Source organism: Anomaloglossus baeobatrachus, chromosome 1 (assembly GCF_048569485.1).
Source record: "Anomaloglossus baeobatrachus isolate aAnoBae1 chromosome 1, aAnoBae1.hap1, whole genome shotgun sequence".
Taxonomy (NCBI): Eukaryota; Metazoa; Chordata; class Amphibia; order Anura; family Aromobatidae; genus Anomaloglossus; species Anomaloglossus baeobatrachus.
Window position 1 is genome coordinate 195942897 of NC_134353.1, and position 18393 is coordinate 195961289.

General features: G+C 45.1%; 1 protein-coding gene across 3 annotated transcripts in view; it reads left to right on the forward strand.

Moving 5' to 3' along the window:
- The window catches only part of CTSO (cathepsin O), a 121698-nt gene that overhangs the window by 21428 nt on the left and 81877 nt on the right, over nucleotides 1-18393 (forward strand). For all 3 annotated transcript variants that reach the window (XR_012750431.1, XM_075335356.1, XM_075335344.1), the window contains exons 6-7: nucleotides 7004-7167; nucleotides 15954-16046. Coding sequence is in view for 2 of the 3 variants with exons in the window: in XM_075335356.1 (XP_075191471.1) it covers nucleotides 7004-7167; nucleotides 15954-16046 (257 nt within the window). In the remaining variant the exon portion in view is untranslated. The remainder of the gene's footprint in view (nucleotides 1-7003; nucleotides 7168-15953; nucleotides 16047-18393) is intronic.

The window sequence follows — 18393 nt, forward strand, 5'->3', positions numbered from 1 at the left end:
TGGGTGGAGAGGGGTAACTAAGGACTTTCTTATATAGGAGATGGAAAAAACATGGCCGAAAGGGGCGGAGCTGTGTTCACATTCAGAAAAAAACTACATATAACTGAATAGGATAACTGAAGTGAGCACTAATATATATATATATATATGAGTGCAAGCCAAAAATACATACTATATATAAGAATAAGGCTGCACATCAAACTTAGATAATGGTATAATGCCTGAAGCATATGGAAAAATATTGGAATATACAATGAAAAATGCTACTTGCTAATTTGAACATGTGAATAATGAATTGCATACCTGCCATGAATATTAGGAAAAAGGAGATATTTAGCAATCGCATTGATCAATGTAACTGAGCCCCAAGGCCTCGTCAAGGCATATCTCTATATTGGGGTCCCTAGCTCTGTGACCCTAACTGTGTGTCATCTCATTGCAATTAAAAACTGCTATGGGTGGAGAGGGGTAACTAAGGACTTTCTTATATAGGAGATGGAAAAAACATGGCCGAAAGGGGCGGAGCTGTGTTCACATTCAGAAAAAAACTACATATAACTGAATAGGATAACTGAAGTGAGCACTAATATATATATATATATATATGAGTGCAAGCCAAAAATACATACTATATATAAGAATAAGGCTGCACATCAAACTTAGATAATGGTATAATGCCTGAAGCATATGGAAAAATATTGGAATATACAATGAAAAATGCTACTTGCTAATTTGAACATGTGAATAATGAATTGCATACCTGCCATGAATATTAGGAAAAAGGAGATATTTAGCAATCGCATTGATCAATGTAACTGAGCCCCAAGGCCTCGTCAAGGCATATCTCTATATTGGGGTCCCTAGCTCTGTGACCCTAACTGTGTGTCATCTCATTGCAATTAAAAACTGCTATGGGTGGAGAGGGGTAACTAAGGACTTTCTTATATAGGAGATGGAAAAAACATGGCCGAAAGGGGCGGAGCTGTGTTCACATTCAGAAAAAAACTACATATAACTGAATAGGATAACTGAAGTGAGCACTAATATATATATATATATATGAGTGCAAGCCAAAAATACATACTATATATAAGAATAAGGCTGCACATCAAACTTAGATAATGGTATAATGCCTGAAGCATATGGAAAAATATTGGAATATACAATGAAAAATGCTACTTGCTAATTTGAACATGTGAATAATGAATTGCATACCTGCCATGAATATTAGGAAAAAGGAGATATTTAGCAATCGCATTGATCAATGTAACTGAGCCCCAAGGCCTCGTCAAGGCATATCTCTATATGTTTTTTCCATCTCCTATATAAGAAAGTCCTTAGTTACCCCTCTCCACCCATAGCAGTTTTTAATTGCAATGAGATGACACACAGTTAGGGTCACAGAGCTAGGGACCCCAATATAGAGATATGCCTTGACGAGGCCTTGGGGCTCAGTTACATTGATCAATGCGATTGCTAAATATCTCCTTTTTCCTAATATTCATGGCAGGTATGCAATTCATTATTCACATGTTCAAATTAGCAAGTAGCATTTTTCATTGTATATTCCAATATTTTTCCATATGCTTCAGGCATTATACCATTATCTAAGTTTGATGTGCAGCCTTATTCTTATATATAGTATGTATTTTTGGCTTGCACTCATATATATATATATATATTAGTGCTCACTTCAGTTATCCTATTCAGTTATATGTAGTTTTTTTCTGAATGTGAACACAGCTCCGCCCCTTTCGGCCATGTTTTTTCCATCTCCTATATAAGAAAGTCCTTAGTTACCCCTCTCCACCCATAGCAGTTTTTAATTGCAATGAGATGACACACAGTTAGGGTCACAGAGCTAGGGACCCCAATATAGAGATATGCCTTGACGAGGCCTTGGGGCTCAGTTACATTGATCAATGCGATTGCTAAATATCTCCTTTTTCCTAATATTCATGGCAGGTATGCAATTCATTATTCACATGTTCAAATTAGCAAGTAGCATTTTTCATTGTATATTCCAATATTTTTCCATATGCTTCAGGCATTATACCATTATCTAAGTTTGATGTGCAGCCTTATTCTTATATATAGTATGTATTTTTGGCTTGCACTCATATATATATATATATATATTAGTGCTCACTTCAGTTATCCTATTCAGTTATATGTAGTTTTTTTCTGAATGTGAACACAGCTCCGCCCCTTTCGGCCATGTTTTTTCCATCTCCTATATAAGAAAGTCCTTAGTTACCCCTCTCCACCCATAGCAGTTTTTAATTGCAATGAGATGACACACAGTTAGGGTCACAGAGCTAGGGACCCCAATATAGAGATATGCCTTGACGAGGCCTTGGGGCTCAGTTACATTGATCAATGCGATTGCTAAATATCTCCTTTTTCCTAATATTCATGGCAGGTATGCAATTCATTATTCACATGTTCAAATTAGCAAGTAGCATTTTTCATTGTATATTCCAATATTTTTCCATATGCTTCAGGCATTATACCATTATCTAAGTTTGATGTGCAGCCTTATTCTTATATATAGTATGTATTTTTGGCTTGCACTCATATATATATATATATATATATATATATTAGTGCTCACTTCAGTTATCCTATTCAGTTATATGTAGTTTTTTTCTGAATGTGAACACAGCTCCGCCCCTTTCGGCCATGTTTTTTCCATCTCCTATATAAGAAAGTCCTTAGTTACCCCTCTCCACCCATAGCAGTTTTTAATTGCAATGAGATGACACACAGTTAGGGTCACAGAGCTAGGGACCCCAATATAGAGATATGCCTTGACGAGGCCTTGGGGCTCAGTTACATTGATCAATGCGATTGCTAAATATCTCCTTTTTCCTAATATTCATGGCAGGTATGCAATTCATTATTCACATGTTCAAATTAGCAAGTAGCATTTTTCATTGTATATTCCAATATTTTTCCATATGCTTCAGGCATTATACCATTATCTAAGTTTGATGTGCAGCCTTATTCTTATATATAGTATGTATTTTTGGCTTGCACTCATATATATATATATATATATATTAGTGCTCACTTCAGTTATCCTATTCAGTTTCAGTGTGTAAAGAGGCCTTAACAGTTTGTCCCCCCCACAGCCTGCACCATAATGTAATCAGTCCTCCAGCAGTATCGTACCAGCGTGTCCCTGCCTAGCCTATGTGTCTAGACTTTAATGCAATCAGTCAACATCTAGTGGGCGACTGTGTCTTTGTTCTTCTCTGCATGGGACTCATCCAATACAAGCCTGTAGTTTCTGGAAACTTCTCCATATACAGTCACATACTCAAAAAGTGGGTGTGAATCCTTTCCCATCCTCCAGGGGGTGGTTCTAAGGAGAGGTGGAAGAATCAGCCACATGTTTTGTGTTAGTTGATGCTGTGTCTGGTGAAGGGCTGGGATCTGTTGCTGAAGCTAGATCTTGGTGCCTATGTATGGACTATTGAACAGTGAAGAATGGCTGGCACTTGGGATTGTGTGGTCTCTGCCACGCTGATGGATTTAAGGAACTCATCTAAGGACTTTTGTTGCATTTTCCTTGGAATTGGATTGCTGGGTGGTGCCCCCGGATCTCTTTCCTTTGTGTGGACTCATTGTGGACTCTTAAGGCCACGTCTCACTAAGCAACATCGCTGCTGAGGCACGACTTTTGTGATGTAGCAGCGATCTTGCTAGCGATGTTGCTGTGTGTGACATCCAGCAACAACCTGGCCCCTGCTGTGAGGTCGCTGGTTGTTGCTGAATGTCGTGGACCATTTTTTAGTTGTTGCTCTCCTGCTGTGAAGCACATATCGCTGTGTGTGACAGCGAGAGAGCAACAACTGAATGTGCAGGAAGCAGGGAGCCGGCTTCTGCGGATGCTGGTAACCAATGTAAATATCAGGTAACCAAGAAGCCCTTTCCTTGGTTACCCGATATTTACCTTTGTTACCAGCGTCCGCCGCTCTCACGCTGCCAGTGCCGGCTCCCTGCACACATAGCCAGACTACACATCGGGTAATTAACCCGATGTGTACTCTGGCTAGGAGTGCAGGGAGCCAGCGCTAAGCGGTGTGCGCTGGTAACCAAGGTAAATATCGGGTTGGTTACCCGATATTTACCTTAGTTACCAAGCGCAGCATCGCTTCCACGCGTCGCTGCTCGCTGGGGGCTGGTCACTGGTTGCTGGTGAGATCTGCCTGTTTGACAGCTCACCAGCAACCCGTGTAGTGACGCTCCAGTGATCCCTGCCAGGTCAAGTTGCTGGTGGGATCGCTGGAGCGTCGCTTAGTGTGACGGTACCTTTAACGATCCATTTTGATAGTAGATATTCTATGCTCCCTGCCTCAATAAAACTTGTTGGATTGTTCATCGGCCTGCTGTCCCTGCCTGCTCTGTCGCATTCCCTGTCACATACCCCATCTGCATTTTTTACCCAATCCTGGCTTTGGCTTACAAATATTGAGGTACAATACTGACCAAACACTGAACGTGTGAAGTTGGCCTTAGGCTGAGTGCACATTGCGCATATTTTCACTGTCGGGCCCATACACACAGATGACCTACCGTATGTGCCAAACAGTGGACACAGTCAGGATAGCTGCCCAGGAATTGTGCCACCATTGGGACTCAGTAAAAAAATGTATTCTGCATGGTTTACTTTTCTTTGCAGCTTGTCTCTATATAGGAAAGCACAATCTGCTGAGCATTTCCTATAGAGTAAAAAATGCTATGCAAATGCATACCAGCCTGACAAAGCCCAAAAAGTCACACTTTTGGCCTCCTTGTCAATGGTGGCCTATAGGCATATTATATTATAAAATAGTAAAGCTCCTAACTTACATGTAGGCTATGTACACAGAGGTAGTGTGCACTTTTGGTCAGCTTTGATACATATACTGAAAGTTTGCATTACGTACCTTTTTAACCTGCCCTTTTGTGTAATATTGCTGTATATTTTTAATTTACCTATCACCATAAGAGTTCTAAGCTGGTGGTGCCGAGAGCCATTAGCAGGCTTCTGATTGGCGTCGTAACTCATTGGCCCCTCACATCTCATCTTGGGGGTTAACTGGGAAAGATGAGTTACTGCACAATACATCAATATCAAACCACTGAAATATTGCCATCAGAGGCAAGTGCTAGCTGCTAAGCCTTCTTCACGAACCTTTTGTGCCCAAATGATGCATTTTTACTTTATATGGTTGCAAAGGGGGTTAAGGAAGATGCCCCAATCTGAAGATATTAGTTCAGGTCCACTTTTGCCTTGTGTTCAACACAGCACAGAGTTGTCTTCCCCTCTGTGTCAAATTAAGACTAGTCCTCAGTGGGGATGGCTGACTGGCTCATTTCGGAAGCTAGGCCAGCCCTCATCTCTGACTGTGCAGTGACAGAAAAGTATTATGACTCAACTTAAAATTGAGCTGGTCAGACAGCCACATTCACATACAGCAGTGATCAGAGCTGGTCAGACAGCCACATTCACATACAGCAGTGATCAGAGCTGGTCAGACAGCCACATTCACACACAGCAGTGATCCGAGCTGGTCAGACAGCCACATTCACACACCGCAGTGATCCGAGCTGGTCAGACAGCCACATTCACACACAGCAGTGATCAGAGCTGGTCAGACAGCCACATTCACACACAGCAGTGATCAGAGCTGGTCAGACAGCCACATTCATACACAGTAGTGATCAGATGCCATAATTGAAAGCTGTTAAACTTAAGCCTGAAGTGGTGTTGCTGGGACCCAGGACTTGCTGTGTTATCTGAAGTTTAGGGAGTCATTTCTTAATGCCAGTATATTAGTAAATCATATATATTTATATTTTAAATATTCCGGAAAATATTGTTTTTCAAACAGACCACCCCTTTAACTCTCAACTTTCTGAGAAGTAATGAACATGACCCATGTGGAGAAATTACAAGTACGTAATATATAGACATGTGTACTACTGATTGTAGGAAAAAATTAAAACAACACTTATAGGCACTTTGCACACAACGACATCACAAGCCGATGCTTGCGATGCCGAGCACGATAGTCCCCGCACCCGTCGCAGCTGCAATATCATGTGATTGCTGCCGTAGCAAACATCACTACGGCAGCTTCACATGCACTCACCCGCCCTGCGACGTCGCTCTGGCCGGCGACCTGCCTCCTTCCTAAGGGGACGGGTCATGCGGCGTCACTGCGACGTCACACGGCAGGTGACCAATAGGAGCGGAGGGGCGGAGAGGAGCGGGACGTAAACATCCCGCCCACCTCCTTCCTTCTCATTGCAGCCGGGACGCAGGTAAGGCGATGTTCCTCGCTCATGCGGCTTCATACACAGCGATGTGTGCTGCCGCAGGAACGAGGAACAACATCGTACCTGTCGCTGCAGCGTAATTATCAATTTCCCAGACACTACACCGATGATACGATTACGACGATTTTGCGCTCGTTAATCGTATCATCTAGGATTTACACACTACGATGTCAAGTGTGATGCCGGATGTGCGTCACTTTCGATTTGACCCCTCCGACATCGCACGTGCAATGTCGTAGTGTGCAAAGTGCCCCTTACTCTTTAAAAAAAAAAGTTTTCTGTTTTGTTTTATCATCTAACAGAAAATTCGGTTTACTTCTAGAAACACCCCTGTAATAGTTACTTAATGCTTTTACTGTATATGCTAGCCATGGTCCATGTAACATGTGAGTCGCTCACATCTCATATTATCCAGTGCCTCTGACTGTATAATGTACTAGTAGGCAAATTGGTAATTTCCAAATTATGACTCTAGCTGGTGCAAAACTACGACTCCCAGCATGTCTTCACTGCATATTTATTGCTTTGCAAAAGGTCGGGCCTTTATAACTAGAAGTGTTTTTGCATGATATAGTAGATATTTACAGTGTTTGCCATAGATCTAGAATATCTTAATATTGTCATTGAAAGAAATATATTTGCTTTTTTGCTAATCATTGACATTTTTCTTCAGTAATTATGAAGAGGAAATGATGAGCTTCTTGCTAAGTGTTGGCCCTTTGGCAGTCATAGTCAATGCAGTGAGCTGGCAGGATTATCTTGGTGGTATAATTCAACATCACTGTTCCAGCGGACACTCCAATCATGCTGTCCTAGTGGTTGGTTATGATAAATCGGGTAAGATGGACTCACGTCTAGTTTATTATCACCTTCTACGCTCAGGAGAATTTTCTAGTGCTGATGGCAGTGCTATTTCAGCTCTGCAATGTCTCCTTTTGGGTGTTATGCCAATACTACTATACTGTATACTGTTAGTTTAAAGGGATTGTCCAGGACTGTTGATGGCTTCTACCCACCAATCTGATACTGACTACCAGTCCTATGAAGAGGCATATCGTGTGTGTGTGTATACAGTGTGTATATGTATGTATATGTGTGTGTGTGTGTGTGTATACAGTGTGTATATGTATGTATATGTGTGTGTGTGTGTGTGTGTGTGTGTATATATATTTATTTATTATATATACAGTCTTCAGTTCAAAATAGAAAATATAGTCCAGACATTGACTAGGTTAGAACTAATGATTTTTACTTGAAATAAGAATTTTTTCCTTCAAACTTTGCTTTTGTCACAGAATGCTCCTTTGCAGCAATTCCAGCTTTGCAGACCTTTGGCATTCTAGCTATTAATTTGCTGAGGTTATCTGGAGATATTTAACCTCATGCTTCCAGAAGCCCATCCCACAAGTTGGATTGGCTTGATGGGTACTTTTTGCGTACCATACGGTCAAGCTGCTCCCACAACAGCTCAATAAGGTTGAGATCTGGTGACTGGGCTGGCCACTCCATTACAGATAGAATACTTCTTCCCTAAGTAGTTTATGCATAATTTGGAGGTGTACTTTGGATCATTGTCCTGTTGTAGGATGAAATTGGCTCCAATCAAGTGCTGTCCACAGGGTATGGCTTGACATTGCAAAATAGAGTGATAGCCTTCCTTATTCAAAATCCCTTTTCCCTTGTACATATCTCCGACTTTACCAGCACCAAAGCAACCCCAGACTATCACATTACTTCCACCATGCTTGACAGATGGCGTCAGGCACTCTTCCAGTATCTTTTCAGTTGTTCTGCATCTCACAAATGTTCTTCTGTGTGATCCAAACACCTCAAACTTCGATTCGTCTGTCCATAACACTTTTTTCAATCTTCCTCTGTCCAATGTCTGTGTTCTTTTGCCCATATTAAACTTTTCCTTTTATTAGCTAGTCTCAGATATGGCTTTTTCTTTGTCGCTCTGCCCTGAAGGCCAGTATCCTGGAGTTGCCTCATTACTGGAGACGTTGACACTGGCGTTTTGCAGGTACTATTTAATGAAGGTGCCAGTTGAGGACCTGTGAGGCGTCGATGTCTCAAACTAGAAAGTCTAATATACTTGTCTTGTTGGTCAGTTGTGCAGCGGGGCCTCCCACTTCTCTTTGTACTCTGGTTAGAGCCTGTTTGTGCTCTCCTCTGACGGGAGTAGTACACACCGTTGTAGGAAATCTTCAGTTTCTTGGCAATTTCTCGCATGGAATATCCTTCATTCCTAAGAACAAGAATAGACTGTAGAGTTTCACATGAAAGTTCTCCTTTTCTGGCAATTTTGAGAGTTTAATGGAACCAACAAATGTAATGCTCCAGATTCTCAATTAGATCAAAGGAAGGTCAGTTTTATAGCTTCTCTAATCAGCAAAACTGTTTTCAGCTGTGCTAACATACTTGCACAAGTGTTTTCAAGGGATTTCTAAACATCTGTTTGCCTTCTAACACTGTTAGCAAACACAATGTACCATTAGAACACTGGAGTGGTGGTTGTTGGAAATGGGCCTCTATACAGTAGATATTGCATTAAAAAACAGACGTTTGAAGCTAGAATAGTCATTTACCACTTTAACAATGTATAGAGTGTATTTCTGTTTAATTTAATGTTCGCTTCATTGAAAAAAAATGCTTTCTTTGTCGCTCCATTGGGAGACCCAGACAATTGGGTGTATAGGCTATGCCTCCGGAGGCCGCACAAAGTATTACACTAAAAGTGTAAAGCCCCTCCCCTTCTGCCTATACACCCCCCGTGCTCCCACGGGCTCCTCAGTTTTTTTGCTTTGTGCGAAGGAGGCAGACATGCACGCACAGCTCCACAGATTAGTCAGCAGCAGCTGCTGACTATGTCGGATGGAAGAAAAGTGGGCCCATATAGGGCCCCCAGCATGCTCCCTTCTCACCCCACTCTTGTCGGCGGTGTTGTTAAGGTTGAGGTATCCATTGCGGGTACGGAGGCTGGAGCCCACATGCTGTTTTCCTTCCCCATCCCCCTTAGGGCTCTGGGTGAAGTGGGATCCTATCGGTCTCCAGGCTCTAAGACCGTGCTTCATCCACAACTCCTGAGGAGCCTGCTGGATAGGAGCCGGGTATCGTTCAGGGACATGGCCCTGCTACTTTAAGGTACTCTGTGTCCCCGTGGGGACCGCGCACAGCAACACTCCAGCATTGCTGGGTGTGCTAGTGCACCGGGGACCGCGGCGCTGACCGCGTTTGTGCCATTATACACTGCAGCGTCGCTGAGTGTGTTTGTGTATGGGGACTACCGCGCTGACCGCCGCTGCCATTGTTTTTACTGAGGCGCGGCTGGGACTGTTAGTGCGCCGGGGACTCTGCGCCGGCCGCGCTTATACGGCGGCCGCGCTTATAACTCGAGTCCCCGGCTTTTGGGCCTAGTCTCTGTTTCTTCCCGCCCCCAGCCCTGCCAGTCAGGGGAAGGGCGGGACGCTGTACAGCACGGCAGCACTGAGGGCTGGAGCATGCTTTGCATACTCCACCCCCCTCACTGTGCACAGTGAGGCACCAGCTCCTGCACTTTCTGGGTCACGCCCACGGCTCCCTCCTCTCCTCAGGACGCCGGCAGCCATTCCTGTCAGCTCCTAGGACGCTGCAGAGGGGAGACAAACTCTGGGGGACCCAGGCAGGGATTCTGGTGGCCACACAACCGCTTTAAGCGGGCGGAAAGCAGCACCTGAGGTGCTGGCCCCACTTGTTCAGAAGTGTGATTATAGTTTATATGTTTACAGGCTATACTTTACACTGTATGGTGCACAGTTGATTTCTGGCTATATACCCTGTTGTGTTGCTCAAAGGAGACAACAATATGGCGCCCACAAGAAGCAGGGGTGCCAAAACACAGGCTTACTATGCTGCCTGCGCCGCATGTACAACCTCGCTACCGGCAGGTTCCACTGACCCTCATTGTATGCACTGCTCGGCCCCTGTGGCACTTACTCAGCCGGAGCCTCTGCTAAGGGGGGCCCAGGGGGAACAACCAGCTAACACTGTCCAGGTGACAGGGACGGAGTTTGCAGTTTTTACTGACAGACTTTCTGAGACTATGGCTAAAATACTAGAAGCTTTGCAGTCCAGACCGGTATCTCAGACCATGGGCACTGTGGAATCACTGCCCCCTAGTTCCCCTCAGTTGGAACAACAATGTCCCCCCGGGGTGTCTCATAGATCCCAGGGTGAGGTCTCTGACACGGACCGCAGTCCCAGACCGCCTAAGCGAGCTCGCTTGGAAATCCCCTCGACCTCATCACATTGTTCAGGGTCTCAGAGAGATGACTCTCTGTATGATGAAGCGGAGGTAGCTGATCAGGATTCTGATCCTGAGGCCGCTCTCAACCTTGATACTCCTGATGGGGACGCCATAGTGAATGATCTTATTGCGTCCATAAATAAGATGTTGGATATTTCTCCCTCAGCTCCTCCAGCAGAGGAGTCAGCTTCTCAGCAGGAGAAGTTCCGTTTCAGGTTCCCCAAGCGTACAGCGAGTATGTTTCTGGATCACTCCGACTTCAGAGAGGCAGTCCAGAAACACCGAGTTTGTCCAGATAAGCGTTTTTCCAAGCGCCTTAAGGATACACGTTATCCCTTCCCCCCTGACGTGGTCAAGGGCTGGACTCAGTGTCCCAAGGTGGATCCTCCAATCTCCAGACTGGCGGCTAGATCCATAGTTGCAGTTGAAGATGGGGCTTCACTCAAGGATGCCACTGCCAGACAGATGGAGCTCTGGTTGAAATCCATCTATGAGGCTATCGGCGCGTCTTTCGCTCCAGCATTCGCAGCAGTATGGGCACTCCAAGCTATCTCAGCGGGTCAAGCCCAAATTGACGCACTCACACGTACGTCTGCGCAGCAAGTGGCTTCCATAGCCTCTCAAACGTCGGCATTTGCGTCCTACGCTATTAATGCTATCCTGGACTCTGCGAGCCGTACGGCGGTTGCAGCCGACAATTCGGTGACATTACGCAGGGCCTTGTGGCTACGGGAATGGAAGGCAGATTCGATTGCCAAAAAGTGCTTAATCGGTTTGCCATTTTCTGGCGACCGTTTGTTTGGTGAGAGATTGGATGAAATCATAAAACAATCCAAGGGAAAGGAAACATCCTTACCCCAGGCCAAACCAAAATTACCCCAACAGAGGAGGGGACAGTCGAGGTTTCGGTCCTTTCGGGGTGCGGGCAGAGCCCAATTCTCCTCGTCCAAAAGGCCTCAGAAGGATCAGAGGAACTCCGATTCATGGCGGTCTAAATCACGCCCTAAAAAGACCGCCGGAGGTGCCGCTACCAAGGCGGCTTCCTCATGACTTACGGCCGCCTCACACCGCATCCTCGGTCGGTGGCAGGCTCTCCCTCTTCTGCGACACCTGGCTGCCACAGGTAAAAGACCGATGGGTGAGAGACATTCTGTCTCACGGTTACAGGATAGAGTTCAGCTCTCGTCCTCCGACTCGATTCTTCAGAACATCTCCGCCTCCCGAGCGAGCCGATGCTCTTCTGCAGGCGTTGGACACTCTGAAGGTAGAAGGAGTGGTGATCCCTGTTCCTCTTCAGCAACAGGGTCACGGTTTTTACTCCAACCTGTTTGTGGTTCCAAAGAAGGACGGGTCTTTCCGTCCTGTCCTGGACCTAAAACTGCTCAACAAGCACGTAAAGACCAGGCGGTTCCGGATGGAATCCCTCCGCTCCGTCATCGCCTCAATGTCCCAAGGAGACTTCCTTGCATCAATCGATATCAAAGATGCTTATCTTCACGTTCCGATTGCTCCAGAGCATCAGCGCTTCCTGCGCTTCGCCATAGGAGACGAACACCTCCAGTTCGTGGCACTGCCGTTCGGCCTGGCGACAGCCCCCCGGGTTTTAACCAAGGTCATGGCTACAGTAGTCGCGGTCCTCCACTGCCAGGGTCACTCGGTGATCCCTTACTTAGACGATCTGCTGGTCAAGGCTCCCTCCCAAGAGGCATGCCAGCACAGCCTCGACGCTACTCTGGAGACTCTCCAGAGTTTCGGGTGGATCATCAATTTTCCAAAGTCAAATCTGACACCGGCCCAATCGCTGACATATCTTGGCATGGAGTTTCATACCCTCTCAGCGATAGTGAAGCTTCCGCTGAACAAGCAGCGTTCACTACAGACGGGGGTGCAATCTCTCCTTCAAGGTCAGTCACACCCCTTGAGGCGCCTCATGCACTTCCTGGGGAAGATGGTGGCAGCAATGGAGGCAGTCCCTTTCGCGCAGTTTCACCTGCGTCCTCTTCAATGGGACATCCTACGCAAATGGGACAGGAAACCGACGTCCCTCGACAGGAACGTCTCCCTCTCTCAGGCAACCAAAGCTTCCCTTCGGTGGTGGCTTCTTCCCACTTCATTATCGAAGGGGAAATCCTTCCTACCCCCATCCTGGGCGGTGGTCACGACGGACGCGAGTCTGTCAGGGTGGGGAGCAGTTTTTCTCCACCACAGGGCTCAGGGTACGTGGACTCAGCAAGAGTCCTTGCTTCAGATCAATGTTCTGGAGATCAGGGCAGTGTATCTGGCCATAAAAGCGTTCCAGCAGTGGCTGGAAGGCAAGCAGATCCGAATTCAGTCGGACAACTCCACAGCGGTGGCATACATCAACCACCAAGGCGGGACACGCAGTCGGCAAGCCTTCCAGGAAGTCCGGCGGATTCTACTGTGGGTGGAAGCCACAGCCTCCACCATATCCGCAGTTCACATCCCGGGCGTGGAAAACTGGGAAGCAGACTTTCTCAGTCGCCAGGGCATGGACGCAGGGGAATGGTCCCTTCACCCGGACGTGTTTCAGGAGATATGTTGCCGTTGGGGCATGCCGGACGTCGACCTAATGGCGTCCCGGCACAACAACAAGGTACCGACGTTCATGGCACGGTATCAAGATCCCAGAGCTATGGCGGCAGACGCCTTAGTTCAGGATTGGTCGCAGTTTCAGCTCCCTTATGTGTTTCCTCCGCTGGCACTGTTGCCCAGAGTGTTACGCAAGATCAGGGCCGACTGCCGCCGCGTCATCCTCGTCGCTCCAGACTGGCCGAGGAGGTCGTGGTACCCGGATCTGTGGCATCTCACGGTCGGCCAACCGTGGGCACTACCAGACCGACCAGACTTGCTGTCTCAAGGGCCGTTTTTCCATCTGAATTCTGCGGCCCTCAACCTGACTGTGTGGCCATTGAGTCCTGGATCCTAGCGTCTTCAGGATTATCTCAAGAGGTCATTGCCACTATGAGACAGGCTAGGAAACCAACGTCCGCCAAGATCTACCACAGGACGTGGAAAATTTTCCTGTCGTGGTGCTCTGCTCAGGGTTTTTCTCCCTGGCCATTTGCCTTGCCCACTTTTCTGTCCTTCCTTCAATCTGGACTGGAAAAGGGTTTGTCGCTCGGCTCCCTTAAGGGACAAGTCTCAGCGCTCTCTGTGTTTTTCCAGAAGCGCCTAGCCAGACTTCCACAGGTACGCACGTTCCTGCAGGGGGTTTGTCACATCGTCCCTCCTTACAAGCGTCCGTTAGAACCCTGGGATCTGAACAGGGTGCTGATGGTTCTTCAGAAACCACCATTCGAGCCAATGAGAGATATTTCTCTCTCACGCCTTTCGCAGAAAGTGGTTTTCCTAGTAGCAGTCACTTCACTTCGGAGAGTGTCTGAGCTAGCAGCGTTGTCGTGCAAAGCCCCTTTCCTGGTGTTTCACCAGGACAAGGTGGTTCTGCGTCCGGTTCCGGAATTTCTCCCTAAGGTGGTATCCCCCTTTCATCTCAATCAGGATATCTCCTTACCCTCTTTTTGTCCTCATCCAGTTCACCAATGTGAAAAGGATTTGCACTTGTTAGATCTGGTGAGAGCACTCAGACTCTACATTTCTCGTACGGCGCCCCTGCGCCGCTCGGATGCACTCTTTGTCCTTGTCGCTGGCCAGCGTAAAGGGTCACAGGCTTCCAAATCAACCCTGGCTCGGTGGATCAAGGAACCAATTCTCGAAGCTTACCGTTCTGCTGGGCTTCCGGTTCCCTCAGGGCTGAAGGCCCATTCTACCAGAGCCGTGGGTGCGTCCTGGGCTTTGAGGCACCAGGCTACGGCTCAGCAGGTGTGTCAGGCGGCTACCTGGTCGAGCCTGCACACTTTCACGAAACACTATCAGGTGCATACCTATGCTTCGGCGGATGCCAGCCTAGGTAGACGAGTCCTTCAGGCGGCGGTTGCCCACCTGTAGGAAGGGGCCGTTTTACGGCTCTATTACGAGGTATTATTTTACCCACCCAGGGACTGCTTTTGGACGTCCCAATTGTCTGGGTCTCCCAATGGAGCGACAAAGAAGAAGGGAATTTTGTTTACTTACCGTAAATTCCTTTTCTTCTAGCTCCAATTGGGAGACCCAGCACCCGCCCCTGTTTTTTTGTGTACACATGTTGTTCATGTTGAATGGTTTCAGTTCTCCGATATTCCTTCGGATTGAATTTACTTTAAACCAGTTTATAATTTTTTCCTCCTTCTTGCTTTTGCACCAAAACTGAGGAGCCCGTGGGAGCACGGGGGGTGTATAGGCAGAAGGGGAGGGGCTTTACACTTTTAGTGTAATACTTTGTGCGGCCTCCGGAGGCATAGCCTATACACCCAATTGTCTGGGTCTCCCAATTGGAGCTAGAAGAAAAGGAATTTACGGTAAGTAAACAAAATTCCCTTCTTTCTTTCAAAAATAAGGAAATATCTAAGTGACCCTAGGGGTTAACTGGAAGAAGTTACTATCCGGAGCACTGACAGGACATCTTTCAGTGGATTGTATATTTCCTTGCTATATTTCATAGTGGTCAAATATGCTGTTTTGAAATTACCATTTTAAAGGGAAGCTGACAGGTCCCCCGTATCCTCCAAACCACCTGCATTTGTCTATTCCTTTTATAAATACACTGCCTAACAAACCCTTTATAGTGTTTGGCGTATTAACAGAGCTTTAAAAAGAAAAGTTTTTTTTACAGTCCTTATGCAAATTAACGTTTTGACTAGTTGATGGGGTGTTTTGTTTTCCCAGATTAGTGGTCCCAACTGACATGTTATCACAACACTGTGGGCGTGACATCATGATTTGCAAGATTCGCCATCTATCTTCAGATCCTCACACATTTGCATGGCTTTCTTTCCCACAGGGCATGAGTCTTATGAGCTTACACTTAAAATTCGGGAATATTGTAACAAAAAAAGGCAACCCAGTTATTGTTATCAGAGTAGGCGCAGTAACACTAGACCATCCTCCTGTTAAAATGGAAGATCCAATCCTTACATTTATAGGCTGCTTAGTCACATTGAATTTAATCCTTTACAACCAGATTTTTTATTTAGCTTTTATACAATCTTTTTCAGTATCCAGAAAGTGACGTGCACCTTACTCATCGTCACCATGAGTTGCTCACTTGCGTGTTCATGAACCACATCCACACTCCATTCACCTTCCTATCCCCCTTACAAGTCATTTTTAACACTTGATAAAACCCTTGCAAAGAGCTGTTGTTTTGTTTGCTTGTTTGGTTTTTTTTGCTATTTCTTTTTATAACTTGATTTTTTTTTTTTTTTTTTAAATCTGTTTGCAGGTGACACTCCTTACTGGATAGTGAAGAATTCTTGGGGTAAATCTTGGGGCATAGGTGGATATGTACATGTTAAGATGGGGCAGAACTTATGTGGTGAGTCTAATTTCTTATATACAGTATACTGCACCTTTTAGCAATACCCAGCTTTTTGCTTATTAGACTTTCATATTTTATATGGTTGAGAAAAGACATGTCTATCACATTCAACTGAGGGATGGGAAAGGGTAAAATGAAGAGGTATATAAGCAAAAGTATATAGAAAGTTGGGTACTGCAGCACAAAGATGTGTAGTGGAGCTGTACTCACAGATTTCGGCAATCAGCTGTGCAAGGTCTTCTATGCCATCTCAGGTGGTGCTTAGCTCAGAGCGCGATCAAAACTTCAAGCAGGTCCAGTAGCAGGAAGAATAGCAGCAGCTCACTCTGGGGTACATGCAGCGTTTATATACTCATCAAAGCGCTTGTTACAGCGCAAAACGGCTGTCGTCTGCCTGCCGCACCCGCACTCCCCTCTCCCCCACCTGATGTGATCTGTATTTACAGAATAAAAGCTGCATGTACCCCAGAGTGAGCTGCCGCTATTCTTCCTGCTACTGGACCTGTTTGACGAGGTATATGTACATCTACAATGCATGATCGTGTCTGCCACAAAAAAAGCTGATATTTTCCTACTGATCCCAATTGTGGATCCACTGGACTAACATTCAGAAAAGAACTTTACTCATTTACATAATTTCTTTCTGCTAAAGCAAAAATAAAAGCATCTAATCCATTTTTTTATCCATTGATGGTTCCTGCTGTGACCACGTGCTAAATTAAGACCATTCCACAGAATAATAGTTCTTATGTCTCTTTCTTCAGACAGAGGGAATGCTTCCTGTCTTTTGAGGGGGTCTTACATGAAATACCGTTGGACCATACTTTTTGTACGGGGCATTTATTTACTTCTACAAGTTAATCATGTCTTTCCATAGTTCTGAGAAGAGACCAAAATAATTATATATATTTAGTGTTGAGAAGAGATGACTAAGATCCTTCTTGCCCCTTACCAGTATTGTCTTCTTTGTAGTTTTTCTAACTTCAGGGCATACTTACCATAAAGTAGTGCCCAGAACTGAACTGCATATTCCAGATGAAGTTACACTAATAATTTGCAAAAAAGTTCCTGTCCCGTGATTTCATACCTATTTTAATACATAACAATATCCTACTGACCTTAGAAGCCACTGATTGACATTTGCATGCTGTTATTTAGCATGTGTTCTGCAAGTAAACTCATGTCCTTCGCTACAAGTGACTCTCCCAGATTTACTCCCCTTAGAAATATGAAGCCTGCATAATATTAACACCATCGCATAACTTAAAATTTTCTGCACATTGGACTTCCATCTGCCAGTTGGATACCCAAACCCAAACCCCAAATTCAGATTCAACAAGACAGCCTGGTACTTACGGACATCTTCCATAGACTACACTATACTGCATAGTTCGGTGTCATTTCCAGAAATAGAAATTACACAATTAATCCCGTATTCTTCATCATTTAATAAATACATTTCATAGTAGCACATCTAGCACTGAACATTGGGGTACACCATTTACAGTCGTGGCTGAAAGTTTTGGCACCCTTGAAATTGTTCCAGAAAATGAAGTATTTCTCCCAAAAAAAGATTTATTGCAGTTACACACATTTAGCTATACACATGTTTTATTTCCTTTGTGTGTATTGGAACAACACAAAAAAATGAGGGGAAAAAGGCAAACTGGGCAAAATTTAACACAGAACCCCAAAAATGGGCTGGACAAAATTGTTGACACCTTCATCTTAATATTTAGATGCATACTGTTTGGAATAAATAACTACAATCAGTCACTTCCTATAACAACAATCTACATCTCTCAACTGGAATTGTGGCCCACTCTTCTATGGCAAACTGCTCCAGATTTCTCATATTTGAACAGTGCCTTCTTTCTCTCAACAGAACTTTCTGTTCTCCATGCTCAGTGTGGTACACACAGACACAATACAAATACTGAGTCATCTCTCCCCTTTTTATCTGGTTTTAGGTGTGATTTTCACATTGCCCACACCTGTTACTTGCCACATGTGAGGTTGAACAAGCAGAACAAAGTTGTTTACCCCCAATTTTTGAAAGGTGCCAACAAGTTTGCCTGACAATTTTTGAGGTTTGTGTGAAATTATGTCCAATTTGCTTTTTTTGTGTATAACAAAATGTGTATTTACAATCATTTTATGGGAGAAATACTTCATTTTCTGGAACAATTTCAAGGGTGTCAACACTGTCGGAGTAGCAGTATTTGTAGGCTGAGTATTGACCTTGCTTTTCTTTTCTGCGTAATGGCAGCAATGCTGTATACTATGAGACACACTTTTTTAACAAGAAAAATTTCTGCTAATTGGTCAAATTGTTACATAGTTA